This window comes from Rhinatrema bivittatum, chromosome 4, assembly GCF_901001135.1.
Source record: "Rhinatrema bivittatum chromosome 4, aRhiBiv1.1, whole genome shotgun sequence".
NCBI lineage: Eukaryota > Metazoa > Chordata > Amphibia > Gymnophiona > Rhinatrematidae > Rhinatrema > Rhinatrema bivittatum.
Window position 1 is genome coordinate 220,259,518 of NC_042618.1, and position 27,743 is coordinate 220,287,260.

General features: G+C 42.7%; 1 protein-coding gene across 2 annotated transcripts in view; it reads right to left on the reverse strand.

Annotated features, from left to right (window-relative positions):
* The window catches only part of NR1H4 (nuclear receptor subfamily 1 group H member 4), a 143,408-nt gene that overhangs the window by 75,033 nt on the left and 40,632 nt on the right, over window positions 1-27,743 (reverse strand). For both annotated transcript variants that reach the window (XM_029599726.1, XM_029599727.1), the window contains one exon: window positions 18,941-19,306. In XM_029599726.1, the coding sequence (XP_029455586.1) occupies window positions 18,941-19,306 (366 nt within the window). The remainder of the gene's footprint in view (window positions 1-18,940; window positions 19,307-27,743) is intronic.

Sequence of the window (27,743 nt, forward strand, 5' to 3'; positions counted from 1 at the left end):
CAAATGCATGTTGATGAGACTATTAGTTAGTCCCCGGGATACGGAAAGTAAAATGTGCTTCGGTGTTTATTAATGAGGATGTTGGCAAGATACCCATTCTGGAAACATTTTTCAAGGGTGATGATTTGAACCAAATTACAGTGAAACTGGAAGATATAAGAACATGCCATGCTGGGTCAGACCAAGGGTCCATCAAGCCCAGCATCCTGTTTCCAACAGTGGCCAATCCAGGCCATAAGAACCTAGCAAGTACCCGAAAAACTAAGTCTATTCCATGTTTCTGTTGCTAGTAATAGCAGTGGCTATTTTCTAAGTCAACTTAATTAATAGCAGGTAATGGGCTTCTCCTCCAAGAACTTTCTCCGCTTAGTTTTAAATGTGCCACATGCTAACTTCATGGAGTGCCCCCTAGTCTATTATCTGAAAGAGTAAATAACAGATTCACATCTACCCATTCTAGACCTCTCATGATTTTAAACACCTCTATCATATCCCCCCTCAGCCGTCTCTTCTCCAAGCTGAAAAGTCCTAACCTCTTCAGCCTTTCCTCATAGGGGAGCTGTTCCATTCCCCTTATCATTTTGGTCGCCCTTCTCTGTACCTTCTCCATCGCAATAATATCCTTTTTGAGATGCGATGACCAGAATTGTGCACAGTATTCAAGGTGCGGTCTCACCATGAAGCGATACAGAGGCATTATGACATTTTCCATTTTATTCACCATTCCCTTTCTAATAATTTCCAACATTCTGTTTGCTTTTTTGACTGCTGCAGCACACTGAACAGATGATTTCAATGTGTTATCCACTATGACGTCTAGATCTCTTTCTTGGGTAGTAGCACCTAATATGGAACCTAACATTGTGTAACTATAGCATGGGTTATTTTTCCCTATATGCATCACCTTGTACTTATCCACATTAAATTTCATCTGCCATTTCGATGCCCAATTTTCCAGTCTCACAAGGTCTTCCTGCAATTTATCACAATCTGCTTGAGATTTAACTACTCTGAACAATTTTGTATCATCTGCAAATTTGATTACCTCACTCGTCGTATTTCTTTCCAGATCATTTATAAATATATTGAAAACTGTTGCATTCGTGCCTGCTTTCACCCTCGCTCCATCCTCTCTACCTGTGTGGTGACTCCCACCATGTCTGATGGATGGCTTGATGCCGCAGCGTCTCCATGCCGCTTCTCCCCGGCGTCCCCGAGCCAGCTCGACACTGCAGATCCGCCATGTTCCTGATGACATAGGGCGCGCATGCTCCGAAGTATGTACCAGCAAGGGCGCGATCCTCAGGGGCGTCTCCCTGTATTGACGTCATCCGCTTCCAACATAAAAGGTCTTTACATTTGCTAACAGACAGGTCGATCCAGTATCGTCCGCTCGAGGATTGCCCGTCTGTAACGTGCTCGTAGCGCACAATTCGGGCGCGCAAGGCAATTCGGCGATACAGTCTCCAGTTTCACGCGTCCGTATCGCTTCTGAAAACAGACGCATAACCCTTTCCGCACCCGGCATGTAAATGAACGAAAAAGCTGTATAATGAAGGAATTAGCTATTCCCCTGCGATACTGTAACGGGCGCTGATATTATCTCCTCCGTAACCCGCTGTTCTGCCGCGGCCTTAACCTGCTAGTTTACCGCCTCCCCCTAGTAGGAGTTAGTGTAGTGTAGTGTAGGGTAAAAACATTGCTTACCCGCCCTGGTCCCGTCCGGTCTCCTGCAGCCCCGTCCGGACCGGACGGGGCTGCAGGAGACCGGACGGGACCAGGGCAAAAAAAAACAAACGAAAAAGTAGCAAGGCTCGGGCCTGCTATGGTAAGTTTAAAAAGTGTAAAAAACAAAAAACCTGTGTGTTATATAAAAAAATAAAACAATTTTAAATACCTGTCGGAGGGCCGTGGGTCCCGGTGGGCGGCGGGCAGCCATCAGCGGCATCCGGTAGTCCCTTCTCCCTTCCTCCCTCCCTCCCCTGCCTGGATGAGCGCCAAAATCGCACGGGCGGGGCGGCAGCGGGGGGGGGGGGGGGGCGGCAGCAGGATCTGGGAGCGGCGGGTAGGCGGCAGCGGGGTCCGGGGGTGGCAGCGAGATCCGGGGAGCCAGCAGCGGCAGCATGTTCGATCGGGTAGGCAGCTAGGTGGCAAAGTAAAGATGGCCGCCTGCACGGGAAAATCGTGCAATTGGCCGCTGAAGACGTGACGTCACGATGTTTGGCGTCACGGGGTGTGACGTCACGTCTTCAGCGGCCAATTGCACGATTTTCCCGTGCAGGCGGCCATCTTTACTTTGCCACCTAGCTGCCTGCCCGATCGAACATGCTGCCGCTGCTGGCTCCCCGGATCTCGCTGCCACCCCCGGACCCCGCTGCCGCTGCCCCCCCGGACCCCGCTGCCGCCTACCCGCCGCTCCCGGATCCTGCTGCCGCCCCCCCCCCCCCCCCGCTGCCGACCCGCCCGTGCGATTTTGGCGCTCATCCAGGCAGGGGAGGGAGGGAGGAAGGGAGAAGGGACTACCGGATGCCGCTGATGGCTGCCCGCCGCCCACCGGGACCCACGGCCCTCCGACAGGTATTTAAAATTGTTTTATTTTTTTATATAACACACAGGTTTTTTGTTTTTTACACTTTTTAAACTTTTTTACACTTCCTGGTGCCTGTCATTTCAAATGTCATTTGAAATGACAGGTACCAGCGCACCCAGGTTACTGTATAGGCGCTGTTACAGCGCCTATACAGTAAAATGGGTTGCGCGGGCATAACCCTTCCCTAACGCTTCACAGCCGCGGCATGCATTTGCATGCGATTAGAGGAGAGTATCGGGGAGTTAGTGAAGAGAACTGTGCGTGCGGGGAGGAAGGGTGCGCCTGACACTACCTCACTGTTTTTACCGCGGCCTTACTGGATCGACCTGTCATCGAGTTAGCAAGGACTCCGATTGGACTAGCTTCGGCTGTCCAAGACTTCTTGCACCCAAAGGATTGCTTGCGGGATTTCCTTCGGACCTGCTTCACTTTTGCAACATTGCCTCTCCGGACCTACCAGGGGTACCCGCTCCTTGGGGGCCTCATTCTCTTTCTCTATTTCAGATTACAGATAGGAACCGGTACTCGCTCCTCGTGGGCCCATGTTCCTAAACTCTCTGAAGACTCGCCATTGCCTGGAAGCGATCGCAAGAGACGGACATTGTGAGTAATTATTTCAGACTACAGATAGGAACTTGTACTCACTCCTCGAGGGCCTATGTTCCTGAACACTCTGAAGATTCTCCTTGCCCAGAAGCTATCGCAGGTACAGACCTTTGTGAGTTATTATTTCAGACTACAGATAGGAACCGGTACTCGCTCCTCGAGGGCCTATGTTCCTAAACCCTCTGAAGACTCTCAATTGCCTGGAAGCGATTGCAAGAGACGGACATTGTGAGTTATTATTTCAGACTACCGATAGGAACCAGTACTTGCTCCTCGAGGGCCTATGTTCCTGAATACTCTGAAGATTCTCCTTGTCCAGAAGCTATTGCATGTACAGAAATTTGTGAGTTACTATTTCAAAAGTTATATAGGAACCGGGACTCGCTCCTCGAGGGCATACGTTCCTGAATACTCTGAAGATTCTCCTTGTCCAGAAGCTATTGCATGTACAGACATTTGTGAGTTACTATTTCAGAAGGTATATAGGAACTGGCACTCGCTCTTCGAGGGCCTATGTTACTGAACACTCTGAAGATTCTCTATTGACTAGAAGCTATTCCAGATACAGATTATTGTGAGTGACCACCGCGCTCTCAGAGTTTTCCCTGGAACCAGGTACTCACTCCTCGAGGGCCTAACCCTTTCCAGCTACTGAGCCATCTCAAGACCTTATGTGAGTTATCATCTAGTACTGGCTATGTATATCTGCATACCCTGTCTATTCACTATCTACAGTCTCTTTGCAGCTCAGCAACTTTGGAATCGCAGTTCCAGTATCTGAGAGACTTCAGCCCTGCCGGGCATACCAGCTCACTACTGCCACCTCTGGTGGTTATACTACCTATCTAATAAAAAGAACTATCTGTGTCTGTCTCCATACTCCAGCCTAGCCGTTGGTCCCTCTCGGGATTCCCTCCTGGGGGTGCTGTCATCTGCCATCGGCCCAAGGATTCACCTATCTACTTTCTGTCCAGCTGAGCACCATCTCTAGTACTCCGCTGGTACAGATTGCCAACTCTGCAGTCTACATCATAACATATTGCCATTCCTTAGTAGACCCATAGGAGGCAGTTCACTACAGATTGCTACTCCTCCCCTTTGGGGAGGGGATTCTATCAGACTGCTATTCTCATCTGCTGGCTCCTCCCATCCGCATAGCAAATCCCAACAGATTGCTAACCCGCTAGCAGATCCCACAACAAAAAGTAAGGGTCCCAATACAGATCACTGAGGCTCTCCACTGCCCAATCCCCTCCACTGAGAAAATTGTCCATTTAATCCTACTCTCTGTTTCCTATCTTTTAGCCAGTTTGCAATCCACAAAAGGACATCGCCACCTATCCCATGACCTTTTACTTTTCCTAGAAGCCTCTCATGAGGAACTTTGTCAAACGCCTTCTGAAAATCCAAGTACACTACATCTACCGGTTCACCTTTATCCACATGTTTATTAACTCCTTCAAAAAAGTGAAGCAGATTTGTGAGGCAAGACTTGCCTTGGGTAAAGCCATGCTGACTTTGTTCCATTAAACCAGGCTTTCTATATGTTCTGTGATTTTGATGTTTACAACATTTTCCGCTATTTTTCCTGGCACTAAAGTCAGGCTAACTGGTCTGTAGTTTCCTGGATCACCCCTGGAGCCCTTTTTAAATATTGGGTTTACATTTGCTATCCTCCAGTCTTCAGGTACAATGGATGATTTTAATGATAGGTTACACATTTTTACTGATAGGTCTGAAATTTCATTTTTTAGTTCCTTTAGAACTCTGGGGTGTATACAATCTGGTCCAGGTGATTTACTACTCTTCAGTTTGTCAATCAGGTCTACCACATCTTCTAGGTTTACCGTGATTTGGTTCAGTCCATCTGAATCATTACCCATGAAAACCTTCTCCAGTATGGGTACCTGCCCAACATCCTCTTCAGTAAACACCGAAGCAAAGAAATCATTTAATCTTTCCACGATGGCCTTATCTTCTCTAAGTTCCCCTTTAAACCCTCAATCATCTAATGGTCCAACTGACTCCCTCACAGGCTTTCTGCTTCGGAGATGTTTTAAAAAGTTTTTACTGTGAGTTTTTGCCTCTACGGCCAACTTATTTATTTATTTATTTATTTATTTAAAACCTTTTATATACCGACATCCGTTTGCACATCGCATCGGTTTACAAGTAACTTAATAACTTTAGGCGAAGCCTTTACATTGAACGGTAACTGTGATATTAAGGAAACAAAAACAACTAAATAAATATGGCTATAATTTACAAAGAGCAAGCACCTCTGGAGGGGGTGCTGCTTAGGTGAATGGGAGGCAAAAGGATATTTACACAAAGTTTAATAAAGATTGAGAATGGCATTATATAATACTATTTGACAAACAATAGGTGGAAATTACATTAGGAGCGGAGAGAAAGGGGGGGGAAGTAAACTTCTTTTCAAATTCTCTCTTAGCCTGTCTTATCAATGTCTTACATTTAACGTGCTAACGCTTGTGCTTCATTCTATTTTCTTCTGTTGGATCCTTCTTCCAATTTTTGAATGAAGATCTTTTGGCTAAAATAGCTTCTTTCACCTCCCCTTTTAACCATGCCGGTAATCATTTTGCCTTCTTTCCACCTTTATTAATGTGTGGAATACATCTGGACTGTGCTTCTAGGATGGTATTTTTTAACAATGACCACGCCTCTTGCACACTTTTTACCTTTGTAGCTGCTCCTTTCATTTTTTTTCTAACAATTTTTCTCATTTTATCAAAATTTCCCTTTTGAAAGTTTAGCATGAGAGCCATGGATTTGCTTACTGTCCCCCTTCCAGTCATTAATTCAAATTTGATCATATTATGATCACTATTGCCAAGCGGCCCCACTACCGTTACCTCTCTCACCAAATCCTGTGCTCCACTGAGAATTAGATCTAAAATTGCTCCCTCTCTTGTCAGTTCCTGAACCAATTGCCTCATAAAAATGTCATCTATTCCATCCAGGAACTTTATATCTCTAGCATGTACCAATGATACATTTACCCAGTCAATATTGGGGTAATTGAAGTCTATATAGAAACACGTGGTATTGAAAAATTAAGCAATCACAACGCTATGAACTTTTATCTTATATGTTTAAGGACCATCATACCACCCACAGTGCTCACAAGTCAGACTTGCATCTCATGCACTTTCACGGGGTCACATTTAATCAATTGGTCCAGATGGAAGGTAAAAATATTCGCGATCATGTTGTGCGTTCAAATTGCTCCAAGCCCATTTTGAGTGTGCAATCAATTCAAGTTTGTGACAAATGCAAATTTTGTCCTTTGAAATCGTCCCAAACACACATCACTACAGCAACCGGGAGATCAATCGCACTGCCTGAATTCTCGTGTCACTCTACTCATGCCGTTTATGCAATATTCTGCCCATGCCCTTTAGTATATGTGGGCATGACAAAAAGAAAAATTAAGATTCATCTCACTGAACACAAATGCTGCATCAATACTAATCGAGTTGAGGAACCTTTGGTCTCTCACTTTAAGGAATTCAAGCATGAATTTGATGATATCAAGTGGACAATACTTGAAATCATTAACCCACATTGGAGAGGGGGAAACCGTGTACAGACACTTAGGCAATGCGAACAAAAGTGGATTTTTCAATTAAAATCAGTGACACCTGGTGGTTTAAACAAGGACATAGAATGGTTTCATTTTTGGTGATTGCCCGCCGAAATCAGGAATCACTTGACTATCAGGTGGTTACAAAATACCGCTGCATTTAAAATCAGACCGACCCGAGCCGCCTCACTGCTAGAATCAACTAGGCAGGGAGATGGTGTCGGCGTTCGGTGAGTCAGACTAACCTAACTTTTTTCCCACTTGCTAAAATACATCGTTAAATATTTTTAAGAAAATTGTAATTGCTGAAATCTTTTCATAATTATAAGCTCTTTTACTTTAGAAAAATTGATGGACCTTCGGCACCTTGTTTGAAATTTTTTCGCTTGTACCCCCGCTAAAGATACGGGGATGTGCTGGATCAGGAGAGTTTGAATATGGATGTCTCTGAAGCAGCTCGTGTGGCGAAACGCGCGCGTCGGACAAGTTACCCCGACAGCTACGGGATAAGTAACCCCGATAACCTAGAAACAAGGGAAGTTGCTTTTTTAATATATATAGTAAAAAATTCATAAAAAGTACACAAAATTGAACTTTGATGCCTTCCATCTGGACCAATTGATTAAATGTGACCCCGTGAAAGTGCATGAGATGCAAGTCTGACTTGTGAGCACTGTGGGTGGTATGATGGTCCTTAAACATATAAGATAAAAGTTCATAGCGTTGTGATTGCTTAATTTTTCAATACCACGTGTTTCTATATAGTTCATTTCAATCGTGGGATTTTTTCACTAAGAAAATTTTGTGTGTTTGGTAATTGAAGTCTCCCATTATTACCGCACTACCAATTTGGTAGACCAGATTGACAAACTGAAGAGTAGCAAATCACCAGGACCAAATGTTATAAACCCCAGGGTTCTGAAAGAACTAAAAAATGAAATTTCAGATTTATTACTAATAATTTGTAATTATCATTAAAATCATCCATTGTACCTGAAAAACGGAGGTGGCCAAATTGTTCCCAATATTTACAAAGGGCTCCAGAGGTGATCTGGGAAACTATAGACCAGTGAACCTGAATTCAGTGCTGGGAACAATCATAGAAACTATTCTAAAGAACAAAATCACAAAACATATAGATAGACATGGTTTAATGAAACACAGCCATTTACCCAAGGGAAATCCTTGCCTCATCAAGCTACTACATTTTTTTGAAGGGGTTAATAAACATGTGGATAAAGGTGAGCCAGTAGATTTAGAATATTTGGATTTTCAGAAGGTGTTTGGAAAAGTGCACCATGAGAGACTCCTAAGAAAATTAAAAAATCACTGGATAAGAGGCAATGTCCATTTGTAGATTGTAAACTGGCTAAAAGATCGAAAACAGAGAGTATGATTAAATGGTCAGTTTTCTCAGTGGAGAAAGGTAGTTAGGTGCCTCAAGGATCTGTACTTGGACGGGTGCTTTTTAATATATTTATAAATGATCTGGAAAGGGGGGAAATGAGTGAAGTGATAAAATTTGCTGACGACACAAAATTATTTATAGTTATTAAATCTCAAGTGGATTGTGAAAAATTGCAGGAGGACTGGAAGACTGGGCATCCAAATGGCAGATGAAACTTAATGTGGTCAATTGGAAAGTGATGCACATATGGAAAAGTAATTCACACTGTACTAGTTACACAATGTTAGATCCCATATTGTATAATTGGTGACTCGTGGGACACACCCGCAAACCACCGCACTCACACCCGATGCCACTATGCAGGATTCACAACTGCTCATGAAAGCCGCTCTATGCAGTGGAAAACGCCACCAGCTGATGCTTCTCATGTTCGGCCCTAGGTGCGCAGATGCTCAACACACACTCTCTTAAAGGGATTCATGGGAAAAGGGCCGCAGTGCCCCGTTTCATGTAAACCAGCAAGATATGTCCTCATGATTGCAGGTATATAAAAACCTTAAATAAATAAAATAAATAAAAATAAAATGATGACATCATTGGCTTTGGCCCTTATAAGGGCTCATCACACAGCCTTCCCTTGCCTTAGCAACATGTCCATTGGTGCCTTGTGTTCCAGTGCATGTTGCTTCGTGGGTACTTGCTTTATCTTTGTGCCTTGCCTTGTTGCTCCAGCCTTGCCCTGCCCATTTCTTTCTCATTGTCCATGTCGTGCACCCTTCTTTTCCATGCCTTGATGCCTAATCCTGTTTGTCAAGTCTGTCTTGTTCCTTGTTCCTTGTCTTCCCTTGGTTTGACATGAGAACATAAGAAATTGCCATGCTGGGTCAGACCAAGGGTCCATCAAGCCCAGCATCCTGTTTCCAACGAGGCCAAACCAGGCCACAAGAACCTGGCAAGTACCCAAACACCAAGAAGATCCCATGCTACTGATGCAATTAAAAGCAGTGGCTATTCCCTAAGTAAACTTGATTAATAGCCGTTAATGGACTTCTCCAAGAACTTATCTAAACCTTTTTTGAACCCAGCTACACTAACTGCACTAATCACATCCTCTGGCAACAAATTCCAGAGCTTTATTGTGCGTTGAGTGAAAAAGAATTTTCTCCGATTAGTCTTAAATGTGCTACTTGCTAACTTCATGGAATGGCCCCTAGTCCTTCTATTATTCGAAAGTGTAAATAACCGATTCACATCTACTCGTTCAAGACCTTTCATGATCTTAAAACCTCTATCATATCCCCCCTCAGCCATCTCTTCTCCAAGCTGAACAGCCCTAACCTCTTCAGCCTTTCCTCATAGGGGAGCTGTTCCATCCCCTTTATCATTTTGGTTGCCCTTCTCTGTATTTTCTCCATCGCAACTATATCTTTTTTGAGATGTGGCGACCAGAATTGTTCACAGTATTCAAGGTGTGGTCTCACCATAGAGCGATATAGAGGCATTATGGCATTTCCCGTTTTATTAACCATTCCCTTCCTAACATTCTATTTGCTTTTTTGACTGCTGTAGCACACTGAGCTGACAATTTTAAAGTATTATCCATTATGATGCCTAGATCTTTTTCCTGGGTGGTAGCTCCTAATATGGAACCTAACATCTTGTAACTACAGCTAGGTTTATTTTTCCCTATATGAAACACCTTATACTTGTCCACATTAAATTTCATCTGCCATTTGGATGCCCAATCTTCCAGTGTTGCAAGGTCCTCCTGTAATGTATCACAATCCTCTTGTGATTTGACTACTCTGAATAATTTTGTATCATCCGCAAATTTGATAACCTCACTTGTTGTATTCCTTTCCAGATCATTTATATATATATTGAAAAGCACCGGTCCAAGTACAGATCCCTGAGGCACTCCTCTGTTTACCCTTTTCCACTGAGAAAATTGACCATTTAATCCTACTCTCTGTTTCCTGTCTTTTAACCAGTTTGTAATCCAAGAAAGGACATCGCCTCCTATCCCATGACTTTTTAGTTTTCTTAGAAGCCTCTCATGAGGGACTTTGTCAAATGCCTTCTGAAAGTCCAAATACACTACATCTACCGGTTCATCTTTATCCATATGTTTATTAACTCCTTCAAAAAAATGAAGCAGATTTGTTAGGCAAGACTTCCCTTGGGTAAATCCATGCTGACTGTGGTCCATTAAACCATGTCTTTCTATATGCTCTACGATTTTGATCTTGAGAATAGTTTCCACTATTTTTCCCAGCACTGAAGTCAGGCTCACTGGTCTATAGTTACCCAGATCGCCCCTGGAGCCTTTTTTAAATATTGGGGTTACATTGGCCACCCTGCAGTCTTCAGGTACAATGGATGATTTTAATGATAGGTTACAAATTTTAACTAATAGATCAGAAATTTCATTTCATTTTGTGTGGGTATTTGCCAGATAATTGTACCGTGGACTGGCCAATATTGGAAACAGGATGCTGGGCTTAATGGACTCTCATTCTGACCCAGTATGGCAACTTTTTATGTTCTTATGTTCTCTGGCTGTTGACTGTTCTGTGTTCATTGAGGGGGGTCATTCTCTAACGCTGTCGCACGTAAAAAGGGACGTTTCGCATGCAAAAAGTCCCTTTTCGCGTGCGATAGCTAGCTCGGGGCAGAGTCGGCCCCGGAAGAGGAGGAGTCGGGGCGGCACCGGGGCCGACGCTGTGGACACATCGCTGGCGGCGAAAGGTAAGATTCCTTATTGCCGCCAGTTTCGCGCTGAATAACTACACCTTTTATGGTGCAGTTATTCGGTGCGAAAGCTGGCAGCGATCGCACCGCGGAGGTGCGATCCCTGCCGGCTATCGCAGGACCCCCTTCCCGCTTCGCCCCCCGCCCCCTGTTACCGCCGGATTCTCTAAGATCTGCAACCTTAGAGAATCCAGGCCTAAGCATGAACCTGAGACCTGAGAACATCCATTCAATCTGGCAGAATAAATGCTCTCTTCTGCAGAGAGTCTATCCATGCCCTGATGAATTTGATTCTCTGAAATAGGATAAGGATTGATTTTTCAATATCGTTAGGAATCCTAAGGATTGTAGGAGCTGAATCGTCTTCTTCATGCAGATCAATAAGAACATAAGAACATGCCATACTGGGTCAGACCAAGGATCCATCAAGCCCAGCATCCTGTTTCCAACAGTGGCCAATTCAAGCTACAAGTACTTGGCAAGTACCCAAAAACTAAGCATATCTCAAGCTACTGATGCTAGTAATAGCAGTGGCTATTTTCTAAGTCAACTTGATTAATAGCAGGTAATGGACTTCTCCTCCAAGAACTTATCCAAACCTTTTTTAAACCCAGCTACACTAAATGCACTAACCACATCCCCTGGCAACAAATTCCAGAGTTTAATTGTGCATTGAGTAACCAGCCACTCATCTAGGTAAGGGAAAACATAGATGCCCTGACGATAGTATGTGCTGCTCCACAACTAGGTATTTGGTAAAGACCCTCAGTGCCACTGAGAGACCAAAGGGAAATATCTAGTCCTGGTAATAAGAGGATCCCAGCACAAAGCAAAGATAGTGCCAGTGGGAGGGATGGATGAGTATGTAAGTATTTGTGTCCTTCAGATCCAGAGGATACATCCATTCACTTGCCTGGATGAAGAGCTGAATGGTGTGTAAGGAGTTCATCTTGAATTTATCCCATAACTGATGCTTGTTCAGGCTTCTTAAATCAAGAATAGGTCTCAATCCCCTGGATTTTTTTGAGATGAGAAAATAGCGGGAATAGAATCCCTGGCTATTTTGGTTGGCCAGTACAAATTCTATCATCTGCTGCTTGAGAAGCTATTCCACCTTCAAGCAGAGCTGCACTGAGTGAGACAGATCCAGATTAAAGGCTGAGCAATGGGGAAGCATGGGAAGCTATAACCAGACTCCACAATCGTGAAACCCAATGATCCTTGGTGAATTTGCACCATTCCTCCAGTAGAGATGAATTCTCCCTCTTTCCAGAAGGGATTGAAGTGTTGGATGTGGAGATTGGTCAAAAACTTAGCCCAGGTGTTGAGTTGGTTTTGAGTGGTGTCAGACATGCACAAAATGTTTCTGTTGCTGCGAAAGTAGTAAAGGATAATGGTGCCACTGGAAGCAGTGTCTCTGAAAGTATGACTGTTTAAAAGCGAAGTAGCGCTGCCTCGAAGTCATCTCCAGATCACAGCCTGTTGAGAAGTAGTGGACTGCTACATGTTGCTTCTTGATTTGATCAACTGGTTCTCTGAGTTTCTCTGAAGAGGTGATTGCTCAGGCAGGAAATGTGAGCTAGCTTATCGTGGACATTGTCACGCAAACTGCTGGCCCTTTACCAAGCTATTCAATGCACTCCATTGGAGGATGATGAGGAGCAGGCCATCATGTCAAACACTTCGTACATAGACCTAATAGGATAGCATATACACTCTTCTGTGTCCAGAAGCAGCTGCTTATATTTTGGGTTGCTGTCAGTTGGGGAAAAAGCAGCTTCAGCTTTTGAATGCAATTGTGTAAGTATTATACTATGTAATACTGGTGTGAAGAGATGCATGCATTAAGCATGACACTTTGGAATACTTTTTTCCCCAAAATGTCCAGTAGTCTAGGATTATTCCCTGGTGGATCACTGGAGCATATTCTTATTTTAATGACAATTCCACCACCACGTATTGGTGTAGTACCTCAAAACCTGCAGTTTTCTGGACTCTATTGTATTAGATAGGGATTGACAATGAGGAAAATCTTGATGCTTCAGGGCCAGTTAGGCCCCTGAAGAATTGAAACACTGACTGAGCAGTATAAATTGTAAATATATACATTTAGGATTTGTTAAGCCTTTTGACATCTCTTTTCTGTTACATTCTTTGTCCTCTCTGAAAAACTAAACCACTGAATTTTGTTTGCTAGTGATGAGTCTTTAAACTAAACCATTGAATTTTGTTTGCTAGTGATGAGTCTCTGAGGCCCTCAGAAAGCCTATAAGTCACATACTGCTGAACTTTTTGAGCCAACACCTGGCAAGGCCCTTCTACCCTAGAGCTGGAATGCATGGGAAAGGAAAGGGTACACAATCTGACTACTGGCTGAGTACTGACGGGAAAAATCAGACAAAAAAATGAGATAGTCTATATAAACCACCTCACAACACCAATGCTAGTATTGACAGTAACACAAGACATTCAATGACATGCCATACTCCAGTGCACTGAGTCCTAAGAGTTAAGGACTGCTCTACTGCTGAGATTTGTGGGATGACCTTAGGAAAGTGAGCACATTTGGTTTTACAGTCGAATATTGCCCCCTTGATTTCCAGTTCCCTTGAGCTTGTCATGGATTAGTGGGATGGCACAAATTTTCTTTATACAGCACCCATTCAGGCTCTCATTCTCTCTCTCACACACACCCCAGACAGGCTCCCATTCTCTCTCTCTCTATCTCTCTCTCTCACACACACACCACAAATAGGCTTCCATTCTCTTTCACATAAACCCATACAACCCAGGCAAGTTCCCAATCTCATCCACACACACCCAATCTAGGCAAGCTCCCATTCTCTCACTCTCTCTCTCTCTCTCACACACACACACACACATGCACACATACACACACATTCTCTTTCACATGCCTACACACATAAAAACAGGCAGGCTCCTATTCACACACAAACACAACCTAGGCAGGCTGCCATTCTCTCTTACATGCATATATATCCCAGGTAGTCTCCTTTTCACCAGCATCCCCAGTGAGGCCTGTCTTACTTCTCCACTGTTGCTACTGTGCATGCCTTGTTGAGGAAAATGCAGGAGTCTGTTCTGCTGCTCTTCCTTGTGTGCTGGCCCTGTGGTATTCAATACTCACAGGGATGGCACTCACAATGTGCTGATTCTGTGTATCACAAGATCAGGATAGAGGACATGGCAGCCCTGCGAGTTATGAATACCGTGGGTCTAGCACAAGAGAAGGAGCAGCATAATGGGCTCCCTCTTCTGCTGTTGTGTGCGGGCCTCTTCCTTCTTCAGCTACCTTTGGGATGGGGTCCATTGGCAGTTTTCATGGGTCTCTTCTTTTTACTGCCAATGGTGGAATGATGTCCACAGGTAGCCTCGTAGGCCCCTCTTCATGTTTGGCCGCCCGTAGGATGAGATCCACTGGCGGCCATAAGGGCCTTTCTTCATTCTTCAGCTGCTCTTCTTTCTGCTTCCTTTCTTAGTCCCTTTCCTTACTTCTGCCACTGTTGACCCCCCTGCTCTCCTGGGTGTACCGCCTAGTGCAATTGCACAGTTTGCAAACCCAATAGCGCCAGGAATGTGGCAAAGTTGATGGAAATCAAAACTGTGGTAGAATTTAAGCATGAGGTAAGTGTATGAAGAAAAGACATAGGGGATGTGGAAGTGCTTGGGTATTAAATTAAATATGGGAATGTGTATGTTCATTCTACCCAGAATAGTAAAGACCTAATAGGAAAAGTCACAACAAATCTAGCTAATTTGGATAAGAAGTGTTATTGTGCAAGCAGTCAGACTTGTATGGCTGACAAGTGGGATATATCCACACATCCCCCAGTTTCCTATAGATTCACTTCGCTGCCATCCTCCAAGGAGACAATGCCAGTTCTAAAGCACTGGGACCCAAGCCAGTAATGGGCATCACTCTTCCCCTTCTGCCACAAGGATCTGGAGAGGTTTTGTAGCCCCAGCACCCCCAGCTCGGGACAATTGTTTGACCTGGAAAGTCTCTTTTATTTTAATTAGCTTGAGATTTGTTTTTTGTTTGCTTAATGTTTTGTTTTGTTTTTTCATTTTGAGAAATGAATCAAACCAAAAAAATATTAAACAAACTAAATAAAAACAAAATGAAAAAACCAAAACAAACTAAAAATGTTGGAGTTGACATCCCTAGAGAGCAGCGACACAGTACCTTAGGCTGCTTCTGCTTCCTGTGTAGCCTAGGGCCAGAGTGTTGCACTTTGCACAGTGGGGGATATGGAAGTGCCAGGCAGGTCAAAGCACCACATTTCGGCCTCAGGTTTCACAGGAAGCGGAAGCAGCTCAAGATGCCACATTGCCACTGCTCTGCTGTCCAGTTAGCCTGGATCAGCACTGTAGACCAGTGATGCTGGATTGATCCTTAGCAAGAGTAGCATAGAGATGGAAACAGCCAAGCAGACTGGGTGAGCCAACTGGTCTTTACATATTGTCATCTACTAGGCCACCATACTCAAGCAGCAGAGGACTCAAACAGGCTTTTCTTCTTCCTGCTGTAAAGCTTCAGATTATAATTTCAAGAATAACATTCACTTCTAGAAATATCGGTTTTGTGACCTTAAATATTTAGTTATGGGTCTGTAATGGATCACCATAAATATAAAGAGCACATGTCCAGAAGCCAGTCCCTTATGGTCTCTCAGGCACATTTCAGCTGCTTTCTCCCTGCCCTTTTCTCTTTAACCTTCTGAAATATACAGTGACTTGCTTTGCTGTCTCACAAAGTGGATAGCATCTATTTACCAATGAAGCTTACTAAAAAGTAATCTGGCATACCTGACGGAGGCCCATAAACCTTTTCCTTAAACTCTAGCTTAATGGGGGAGGGGGGGACATTAATCCTCGTCTTTTAATTTACCTTGCAGGATGAAGATTAGGGAGGATATGGGGCCATGAACCTATTATTTAACAAACATGGTTTTTTATGGGGTTTTGGAAGCCAGAAACAAATAGTGAAGATGTGGTTCTGTGACACTTCTAGTGTGCTTTCAGAAGTAGGCCTCTCACAGCTCCTCTGCTGCTGTCCAAGAGTTTTCTTTCTGACGTCTGGTAGAAAATCTGGCTCAGGTACATAGCAGAGTAATCAATTTTACTTTTTAAGATTGAGTGGTTACTGTATGCAGTCAGGCCAATATTCAAAAAAATGTACACCAGCTAAATTTAGCCAGTTATGACTAGAGTTATCCAGCCATACAAGGCCAGATACATTTAAACCTAACTGGTGAGATTCCAAAGATAGCTGGGTATATTTAAAGTTATCCATCTAAATTTGGCCGGATAAGTCATCCTGGATATTCATCAGCATAAATGTCCTGCTGACTAGCCCCAGTTAAAGTTATCTGGCTACCTTTAGCCAGATAACTTTAAACATAATCAGCTATCTTTTGAATCTCACAAGTTAGGTTTAAAGTTATCTGCCCTTGTATGGCTGGATAACTTTAGTCTTAACTGGCTATATTTAAAAAGAATATAGCTGGTTAAGTGGAGCTGCTGATTTAAAAAAAAAAAAAAAAAAAGAACTTTGCATGACCAGTAGCTATAGTTTCCTCCCGCCCCTTTTCCAAGGGTTGCTAATGTTTCCACAGGCCAGGACTGGATATTTGAGGACCAGGTAGAGGAGAGACACCTGACCCTCCCCTCATTTGCATACATGTGTATACATGTGCCATCACTACCCCTGAACTAGCCTTCTTTCTCTCATCCCTCTGTTCTTTCTATTCTAGCATCCCTGGGACAGTGGCAAAGGACAATGAATTAACAAAACCAATAGAGCTATCAATGAATGATTCACTCGTGAATCTATTTGAAATGCTATATGAATGACAGAGCATAATCTGCATAGATGCATGCAATGCATTAATTGCGTGTGCACATGTCCATTGATCATTTTTTCCCAATGTTAACGAAAATATTATGAGTGCATCAATCCACACCTTTCACTGATCTCATTTAAATGTGCAGTCACAGCTGGCTCAGGGCACAGATAAAGCACAGTGGTGCACATCACACAGCTACTTACATTCAAGCCTTTGGGTTATAATACTGTAAAGATTTAAAAATTGTGCTATCTTTAATTGTGAAGACAAAAAATTGGCAATGAATCCTCTGAAAAAAAGTGAATTATAATTACAATATAGTAAAATTTTCATTCCAATATAACATTAACTGCCAGCACGCAAATAGTAATAACCCTACCTATGAAAAAGCAACCCAGCAAATATTTCACTAAACCCTACAACGCCAGTACACCTCCTATCAGGAAAATGTAAGAAGCCAAGCTGCTTTAGATCTCTACACAGAAACTGCATGCTAGCAAAATACCTCATTTTGGTCATATATGCAGAACACAAGCAAACCTTCACCAAACACAGACTAAAGAGACCATAAAATAGAAATAGAAACATGCAAACTCAATTTGAAACCTTAACAAGCCAGCTTCTGTATGCAGAAACATAAACATCATCATTCCATATAAAATATCAAAAATAAAACAAAAAAATATAAAACCTCATAAAAATAAAACTATACTCAGAAAAAAGAACAAACATTTCAAAACAGCTGACAAAATGAATATCCAATAATTAAAAACTTGTATAAACATTTTTAAAAATTTCCCAAGCACTAATAAAATATTTCAAAACAGGCATAACAAATACCCAATAACGAAAACAAATACGGACAAAAAAATCCCTTGCTCTCCAAAGCTGGGAACTTTTGATTTCTAGTCACCCTTTGTTATGGATCAGTGAGGAAAGGGGTGCACAAACTTTCTTCTCTCTTTCTCTCTCCCACACACACACACACTCTCCACCACAAACATACTCGCGTGCTCACATACACACATGCTCTCTCTACCATATGCTCTCTCAAATATACAAACACATACATGCTCCTTCACATGCTTTCTCACACACCCATGCTATCTCTCTCTCAACAGCAACCACCTCCTTGGATTTATACAGCATCTCTCACACACTCATACACACATGTTCTCTCTCTCTCAGACACATATAAATATGCTCCCTGTCTCTCACACACACACATATACACATGCTGTCTCTCACAAATACATACACACATTCTCTCTTACACACTCTCATGCTCTCTCTCACACACATGCGCACACATGCACACTTATGCTCTGTCTCACACATACACACTCATGCTCTCTCATTCACACATTCATACTCCTGCTCTCTCTCACACACACACACACATGTTCTCTGTCTCTTTCCCCCCAAGGGGTGCAGGGTGCAGGCAGGAACAGTCTTCTTTCTTCAGCCCCATGGGCCGGCCAACACAGTAGCTGCCTCCTCAGGCCACATGAGCCCAGCTGACACAGCAGCTGCTCCGCCTCCTCAGGCCATGTGGGCCTGGCTGACAGAGCTGCAGTCCCTTCTCCTCGAACCATGCAGGCCTGGCTGACACAGCTGCACTGCAGCCTCCTCCTTAATGGAAGCTAAGGCTGAGACTCAGGGCACTGAGGTTTGGACTCAGGGTATGGGCCCTGTGTATGTTGGTGCTAACAACACCCCTGACTTTGATTGACATCCCTGACTGTTTAATAGTGTAAGACTGACTTATCTTCCACAAACTATATTTTTGAGTGTAGTTGTACTATTTGCCTCCTTAGTATCCTATGGCAACAAATTCCTCAAATTCACTATGCATGCAACAAATTCATTCTTTAGCTCTAATAGCAAGTGCTCCTACATTGTACTGTACATGATATTGCACATTCGTTAGATTGCAACTGAGGGGAAATAAAAACAAGGGTGAGACTATAATTGTGGCTCACAACAAAGCAAAATCCAACTTAAAAGTTAGTGTTAAGATCAAGAATAATTCAGCAGAGCTTATATGACTTTTCTTTAAAGAATTTCTGCTTACATTAATTAACCATTTTCATGTAAGGTTTTCCTACCTTTGCACCCTTCGCAGGTTAGTGCATTGTAGTGGTATCCAGAAGCTTTGTCTCCACAAACAACACACAGATCATCTCCTTTTACCTTCCCTCCAGAGGGGCCCAATCTGGATTTCTTGCCTGTTTCCGTATCTGCTAATTCTGTGTCTCCAGTGCAAAAGTTCTCAGAGGGTACTCTTCTCAGTTCATATATTCCAGGTGAATACCATTCTTCATGATGCTGAGGGTAGAAACCTACATTGGAGTAATAGGGTGATGGTGAAATCTGTGGCTGAATGGAGGGGAACTGCACTGTGCTGTACTGAGGCGTATATGGGGACACATCTTGATCTTGTAGTGGGGAACTTGATTGTTCTGGAAATATACCTGAAAAAAGCCAAACATATATGGTAACTTTGTCACCAGGTTCCAATTATACTAGCTGCAATATATATATATAAATCAGTCTCAGAGACTACCAGAAATTCAGGAAGAAAATGACTTGGGAGTCAATTTTCAAAGAGTTTAGCTGCTGAACCTTGGGAGTTAAGCAGTTAAATCAGCCCCTTTGAAAACTGAGCAAAGCTGAGCCCCTAAATTTATAAGGCTATTGAAAAGTGGGTGGGGGTCAGGGGTGGGTTTAGGTTAGGAGTAGCAAGTTAGTTAGATGCCTTGCACAGATTTTCAGCATTAGGTGTGTAACTTTGGCACCGACATTTAGGCCCTTCAATTGAAGGCTTAAATCTAAGCAACCCTGATTTTGGTCATTTAGATTTAAGTGAATTTTCAGGTGCAAATTTAGAATCCTAAGTTTGACTGAAATTTCACCTAATTTACAGGCCGATTCAGTAAAGTCTGCGGGAGAGCGGGCGAACCTCCCGGCGCGCGCACAGGCCACTCGCCTGTGCGCGCGATGTAGTATTTAAATTAGGTCCGGCGGTAGAAACGGGCAAAAGGAGGCGCTAGGGTCACTAGCACGTCCCTAGCGCCTCCTTTTGGCCCGGAGCGGCAGCTGTCAGTGGGTTTGACAGCCGACGCTCAATTTTGCCGGTGTCGGTTCTCGAGCCCGCTGACAGCTACGGGCTCGGAAACCGGACGCCGGCAAAATTGAGCTTCCGGTTTTCGACCCGAAAGCCGCCAGCCGACTTCACATTTTTTTTTATTTTTTTATTTTTTACTTTTTTTACCCTTCGGGACCTCCGACTTAATATCGCCCTGATATTAAGTTGGAGGGTGCATAGAAAAGCAGTTTTTACTGCTTTTCTGTGCACTTTCCTGGTGCCCGAAGAAATTAGCGCCTACCTTTGGGTAGGCGCTAATTTCTGAAAGTAAAATGTGCGGCTTGGCTGCACATTTTACTTACTGAATCACGCAGGCATACCTAATAGGGCCATCAACATGCATTTGCATGTTGAGGGCGCTATTAGGTTAGGCGGATTGGATGCGCGTTTTCCGCCCCTTACTGAATAAGGGGTAAGGGAAAACGCGTGTCCAATGACAGGTTAACACTGTACTGTATCGGCCAGTTAGGAAGCCAAAATCAGGTCTCTTAGGTGAGGCACTCAGCCATTTTTGAACATGCTTACCATATTATCTCCTGTAATAGCAGATATATTTTCAGTTTCAAGGTGTCTGTATAATTTGGACAAGAAAAAGTACAAAGAACCAACAAGGCAGCTCGTTGCAGTCTGAAAATGCATATTTTTTTCTCTAAGGATTTAATTTCTTTTAACTTTAGGGAGAGCAAACTTTCAACAGATAAATAGTGCCCAAATTATAAGGAAAATGGTAGGGAGGGGCCTTCAATGAGATCTATAAGCCCCCAACACTGCCAACTTCGGCTCTGTGCCCCTGCTGCACGGATCCTCATAAGCCACTTATCTAAATATTCCAATATATATATAAAAAATTTTTTTTAGAAGCATTTAAAAAAAAAAGAAATTATGAGAGTGTGTACCCCCCCCCCCCCACCCCCACCACTACTGAAGACACCCATGGTGAAAAGACATAACATTTACAGAAGGCTTTTAATCTTGATCTGGGCTGGAACCTATTCTCCTGCCACACCATTAATTCCAGAAAGCAGCACAACTTTCCCTTCTAAACATGAGAAAGCAAAGAGCAGAATTCCTGAAAATTCCCCATTTTGGGCCTGATTCACTAGCTTTTCTCCTCTTCTGAATTTATGGGGAAAGACCTTGATGAATCGAGCCCTTTGTGTGTCTGGTGGCAGCAAGTGTCGTAAATCTAGCCCTATGTATCTATGACAAAGCTCTTTTATAGACAGACCCCCAAATATCAAGAACCTGTCATTATGAATAATTAAATTGAAAACTAGGCAGCAAAGCAAAGCTATTCATGCTAAAATGTTAGAAGGTCAATCTAGTTCAATAAGAAAACAAGGCTGATCATTCCACCCATCTTAATTAAAGTCGAACTATCAACCTAACCTAACAGACTGTCCCATAGTTCGTGGCATCAAAGCTCATGCAATCAAGCCATGAGGTCATCACTTAATCCTGCTGCTTGTTCTTTTTTGGAGGACTCCAGTACGGAATATTATATTGGGACTGACGGAGGAATTTAACATGGGACGTGGCGCGTGGGGGAGGGGAGGGCTTTTCTATTGCAGGATTACCCATTGCAGTACTTGCAAGTGCTACTCAGTATGTCAGAGTTTAAATAAGTATAACTAAATTCATCAGGTGAGAGGTCAGGGAGGCGGCAGCAGTTGACAATGGCAGCACAAACACACAGCTAAGTCCTCCCAAAGGAGTTTCCTGGCATTGACTCAGACTGGGCTCCAATAGACAAGCAGCTTGCATGTTCAAAGTCCTAGCATTAAGGCCATTGCTGAGGGTTTTTTTCCTTTGCAAACAGTTCACAGGTTATCAGGAAAGTATTTACTTTACCAGGAATGCATTTTTGATTGTGCACTAACTTAGAACAACTGCACCACAAATCTTCTTAAAATACTTGGCAGCAGCAATTAAAGTCATTATGATTAATTTCTTTAAAATAGTAGTGCAGCTGTTTCTTAGCTCTCTAATGTTACATTTTGGTCTTATTCCCAGGTCCCCTCTTTTTTTTTTTTTTGTAACATAGTAAATGATGGCAGAGAAAGATCACATTGGCCCATCAAGTCTTCCCGGTAAGATGTTGTTAGGAATGTGCATTCATTGGAAACAAAATCAGAAATAACAATATTTCCTATTTTGTTTCATTACATTTTCAAAGTGACATGACTGAAAATCTGATAAAATTTCATTGATTTTCACGCTTTGTTTTGAAACAAACAAAAAAAGTCACCCATTGAGCCTAGGCCTAGTCTGGAGGCGAGAGCCTCGCCTGGGGATAGGCCAATGCCCAAAGCAGGAACCCTGGCTTACCCCTGAGCGTGATGCTGGGGTTCCGAGCAAAGGCCCAACACCGGTAAAAGTTTCCTGGGTTCAGGAAGCATCCTGGCTCCCACTTAGCGTGTCCATTGTGGTTCTAACACCACTGACTGGCCCTGATACCTAGGCCCAGGCTCAACACTGCAGCCCAGCCCAGAATCAATGCCAGAGCACAGTCTGGAGGCTGTGTCATGACATCTAGGCCTCAACCAGGGACTGGCCAGAAGCCCCAGTTCTGATACTGAGGCCTCGGCCAAGACCAGAGGCTATGGAGAACCCTCGTCTTTTTTTTGTCTTCCTAAAGTGACATTGCCCACTGGGAACATGCTGAAGTAACATAATTCCGGTGCCTTCCTCCTCAGTGGAGGGTGCCATTTTGATATGCAACATTTTAAGAAAAAAAGAAGAGGACCTCTGAAGCTTCACCTCTTTGCCTGAGCCAAAGTGTTGGGTCTAGGCCCAGACAGAGGTTCAAGGGTCAAGACCCAGCCTCTGGGACAGGCCCTGGTTTCAGGCCTGGGCCTTGACCTGGCTTGGGCCGAGGTGTTGAGCCTGAGTCTGGGCCTGGGCCCGGGCAGAGGCCCAGGAATGGGAACCTGGCCTCTGGGCCTGTACCTAGGCCAAGGCCTTGGCATTGGGACCGGGCTTCTGGGCTGGGTCCCAGAATTGGGCCTAGGCTGAGGGTGAACTCCCAGCGTCCAGACTAGGCTCTGGTATTGGGACATGCCTCCAAGCCCAGGTCTTAGCATGAGGCCCAGGCCGAGGTTGCGTCATACTCCCGGAGCCTAGGCCTACACAAGCCCAAGGCTTCGACCTGTACATCAGCCTTGTCATCAGATTCCCCCACAGATTGGGTGAGTGGGGGCCGGGGAGGATCTTGGTCCTGGAAATTTTTCCACGGAGGAGGCATAGGCTTTAGGGAGGCTTTGGGAGGTCTTGTTTCTTTTTTTAATTCCATTTTTTTTTTAATGTTTATTTCATTTTTGCCAACTTTAGAAAAGAAAGTAAACATTAACTAAAACTAAATTTTTGGCAAAAATCCCCGAATAATGAAATTTAAAAAAGAAACATTTTTTTTCTTGGCATATCCCAAGTGTTTAGGGGTGTAACTTTTGCTCCATGAAGGTTAATCCATGGCTTCTTGGAAGCACAATTCAGTCATTTTGGGCTCCATATTCAGCCTCTGTGCGGCTCAGCAAGTTAGCTGGATATGCTTATCTGGCTAACTTTGCCAGGATATTCAGTGGCACAGTAGCACCGCTAAATAGACCCAGCTATCTTAATGTTAGCAGGACAGGGTTATCCAGCTAACTTCAGGACAGATCAGAGGCACGACCAGAATTAGTCGGATAAGTTATGCAGCTCTCTGGAACACCTCCTGATCGCCTCGCAGCGCTCCCAGTTTAACCAGCTAATTACTTATCCTGCTGGGATTTACCCAGACAAGTGGCTGAAAATGCCAGTTTTGCCATTTACAAGGTCATTTATCAAAATGCGTTATGGCCCTAACGTCTGCCATATGTAACACAACGCAAATGCAAATTTTTTGAATTGATTCAAAGGGGCAGGATCAATGAAAATGAGGGGCATTATCACAGATTGTAATATGCCCAAAATGTAATTTACAATGAGAGAGAGAGAGAACCTCTTTGTAAGGCTTTCATAATAGTCAACAATTTACTTCACTATAAGAGGGCCAGATAGTAACTCGAGGTGAGGTTTTGGGGGTGGTCTAGGGTTTTGGGGCCAGTTTTACATGCACAGCGAGACACACAAACAGCACAGTACTATAATGTTCTCTCGCCCTAGCTTGATACTACCAAGCTAGGGTGAGAAAACACTGTAGAAATCTCATCTTTGTGTGACTTTCCTCACTCCAAATCACGTCAAACCTTCACAGATGTGTATTGGGCTGTTCATATGTCTCACCCTGTATATAAAACCGGCCCCAAAACCCTAGACCACCCCCACAAAACCTCACCTCGACTTACTAGCTGGCCCTCCTATAGTGATATAAATTGTTGATTAATATGTGTGCCACCCCAGAGGTGCTCTCTCTCTCTCTCCCTCCCCCACCCCCAACAGAATTTTCAATACTATCCCAAATTCATTTTTCAGGCATGTCACACGTATAGTTATTTCTTTTTTTTTTTTTAATTTTTAATTTTCAAAAATTTTAACACAATATAACAAGCATAAATCTTGCTATGGTAATACAGTACAATTCAACTATAGTAATAAAATTAAAGAGAAATAAAGTATTACATTTCACTCATTGTACTTAAATAAAGGAAATATAAGGGAGGACAAGAAAATAAAAGCAGAAAATCTAAGAAACATATATATTAAACTAATTCAGGTCGCCAGGTAGTTAGACATAACCTACTCTAATTGCGGACCACATGTGTGCTGTCCTGGGTATGAGCTTCCAAAAAGGCTCTTAACTGATCTATTTCAAAGAAGGCATAGTTAACATTGTTGTAATTTATAGTACATTTGCATGGATAACGTAGAACGAATTTCGCTTCTATTTTCAATACTTCAGGTCTTAACTCAAGGACATTTTTACGCTTAATTTGTGTAGATCTGGTCAGATCTGGGTAAACCCAGACCTTTTGACCGTAAAAAATGATTGCCTATTTTGGAAGAACATTTTCAAAATATTGTTACGCTCTGAAGTAAATGCAAATTTCACTAAGGCTGGTCTCCTCTGGACAATTTCTGTCTCATTAGAAAGTTCAAGAATTTCAGAAATGTCTAAATAAACAGGTTGTTCTCTCTCCTCATGTTCCCTTGAAGTATGTTGAGGAAGGTAATGGATCTTCATAATTACAGGTAATGCAGATTCAGGAATATTCAATATTTTTAACATATAGGTCTTAAATAATTCCAACGGGGAGATTAATCTGATCAGAGGAAAATTTAATACTCTTAAATTGCAGATTCTTGAGGCATTTTCTAGGCTTTCTAATCTTCTATTTACTGTCAGATCTGATTTAATCAGATTTTGAGTTATTTTTTCCATATCAGTAAGTCTCTTATCTATTTCTTCCAATTTCTGATTATAAGTAGACAGTAAATTGGTATTTATTAAGACTTGGTTTTTAGTATCCATCGTAGTTTGATATAACATAGCCAGAGATGACTCAATTGATTTCAATGCCTCACATATACCTTCCATAGTTATAGTAAATTTTAACAATTCAGTTTCCAGAGCCTTTGGCTTCTCCTTCACCCCTTCTACCATTTGTGCCTGTTCCCCTACCTTGCTGCGATGTTCCTCGGGTAACCAACCCGTTCTCAACGCGAGAGTGCTGTTGTTGTCATTGTTCTTCGGTTACTTTTTCCTTTACCGTATCAAGGATAATCCAGAGCCCCGAATTTTCTCCCAGGGTCTCCCGGTGTTGCTGGAGCTCTTCTGAGAACCCCTGTACATTGACAGGGGAGAGCGCAGTCTTCTCCTTGGACCTCAGCGTTTTCTGGCCTGGGGAAACGGGTCTATCCGGCACGCCATGGCTTAAAGTTGTATCCATCGTCAGAAGGGAGAGATGCCGCTCTACAAGTCTCCCTTCAGCGACCTCGCTTCTTGGCGTTTGGGTTGTGTCAACTGTAAAAAAAACTTTCAATACGTGGCTGTAGATGATCGCTTGAGGGTGAACTTGTCGTTATCCCTCAGCTTCGCCTGTGGGGCATAATTTGCAGGAAATAAAAAAATTATCGATAGGAATGCCGTAAGACATTTTTCCCAGCGTCTTTACCTGGTGGCCATCTTAAGTCCTCCCCCCACGTATAGTTATTTCGTGGGGGGCATTAAAAACACACATTATGCTATTGCACACTGTGATAATGCCCCTCATTTTCATTCATCCCGCCCAAACCCCTCCCCAATGCTACCCCCTTTGAATACATTTTAAAAATTTGCATCTGTGCCACATGTTGTGCTACATATCGCTGTCATTATGGCATTATCGGGCGTGTTAGGGCCCTAACGCCATAACACATTTTGATAAATGACCCTATAAGTACGGTGTATTAAGGTCTGGTTATTTGACTACATTATATGGCAGAGTCTAAGGTCTTGTTTTATTTTCTAGTCACTGTTTTTATGAGCCAATATGTTATGTTTTATGTTATTTCCTTATTAAATTATGTATTATGTTATGTTAATTATGTATGCTTTATGTAAATTGCTTAGGAAGTACAAGTGGCATATAAATAAATAAATAGAATATTTCAGGATCATCTATCACTAACATCCTTTAGGAATTAAATACCAATCTGGATGCATGCTTGTATTATCTGAAATTTGAATTTCCCCTCAAATTTTTATTTCATGGCTGTAGAGAAATGAGTGCTCAGGTTTTTTTTTTGTTTTTGTTTTTAAAGATCCTTTTCATTTGTAGACAGCCACTGTTCTGAATTTAGTCAAGCTTGCTTACTGCTGGGCTCTCATGCCTCAGAGCTCCAATAAGCCTGTCACATGGCTGCATGTGAGGCAGGGGGTGCGTAACTCAGGCCCTTCAGGGCCATTCACTTGAAAGTTTGCAAAGTTAATTTTCTGCCGTTAAAATGCGCAAAATCGCCTTTATGAGAGAAAATCTACGCCTCTAGGAGCATAGGTAAGGGTTTTGTTTTTGGTTTTTTGCATTAATGTCTGTGATGTTGCCTGAATCTTAACACAAGAAAATGAACATGAACCTAAATTGTATATCATGCAAATGGGCCATTAACACATTTCTGTGATCTGCTTCACAAATTAATATCCTCCTCAGGGTGAGGTGTCAAATAGTACATTTCTTTATTTCTCATAACATCTTGTAGCTAAAGTCAATTTTTAATTCATTAGATATTTTGTAGAGATTGGATCATTTTTTTCATTTTAACTGCTTCTCTGAATTGCATTAGCACAGATATATAGAAATGGCAGATATTACAGTAACTACAAGTATGGTACACTAAATCATTTGCTACTGGAAGCATATCAGAAACCATGAAAAAAAAACCCTGCAAAAAACTAAAAAACAATAATGCTGTCATTAGATAATATATATTTGTAATGATATTAAGATACGATCTCTTTTCAAAAATGTATTCTTCCCATTATATTAACCCTAATGGTATCCTTTTAAGAGTACTAAAACAGATATTGCTCTCTATTGCTGTAGTTACTAAAGGAACAAAGGCTAGTCATGCTAGTCATATATAGACTGAATTTGGTCCAGTAAAATAGTCTCACCTATAACCTGCTTGCTGACTTTTGTTTTTATATTTTTACGATATTGACACAAAGGCATTACTTATCCAAGAATTAGTGTCCAGCAGCAAAAATAACCTCATGTAATACATCTCAGCCTCAGCTCCAAAAGAGCTGAAGAACTTGAGTGTGCAATTTTAAAGTTGCACTAACTAGTTAGTGGCTGAATTCTAGG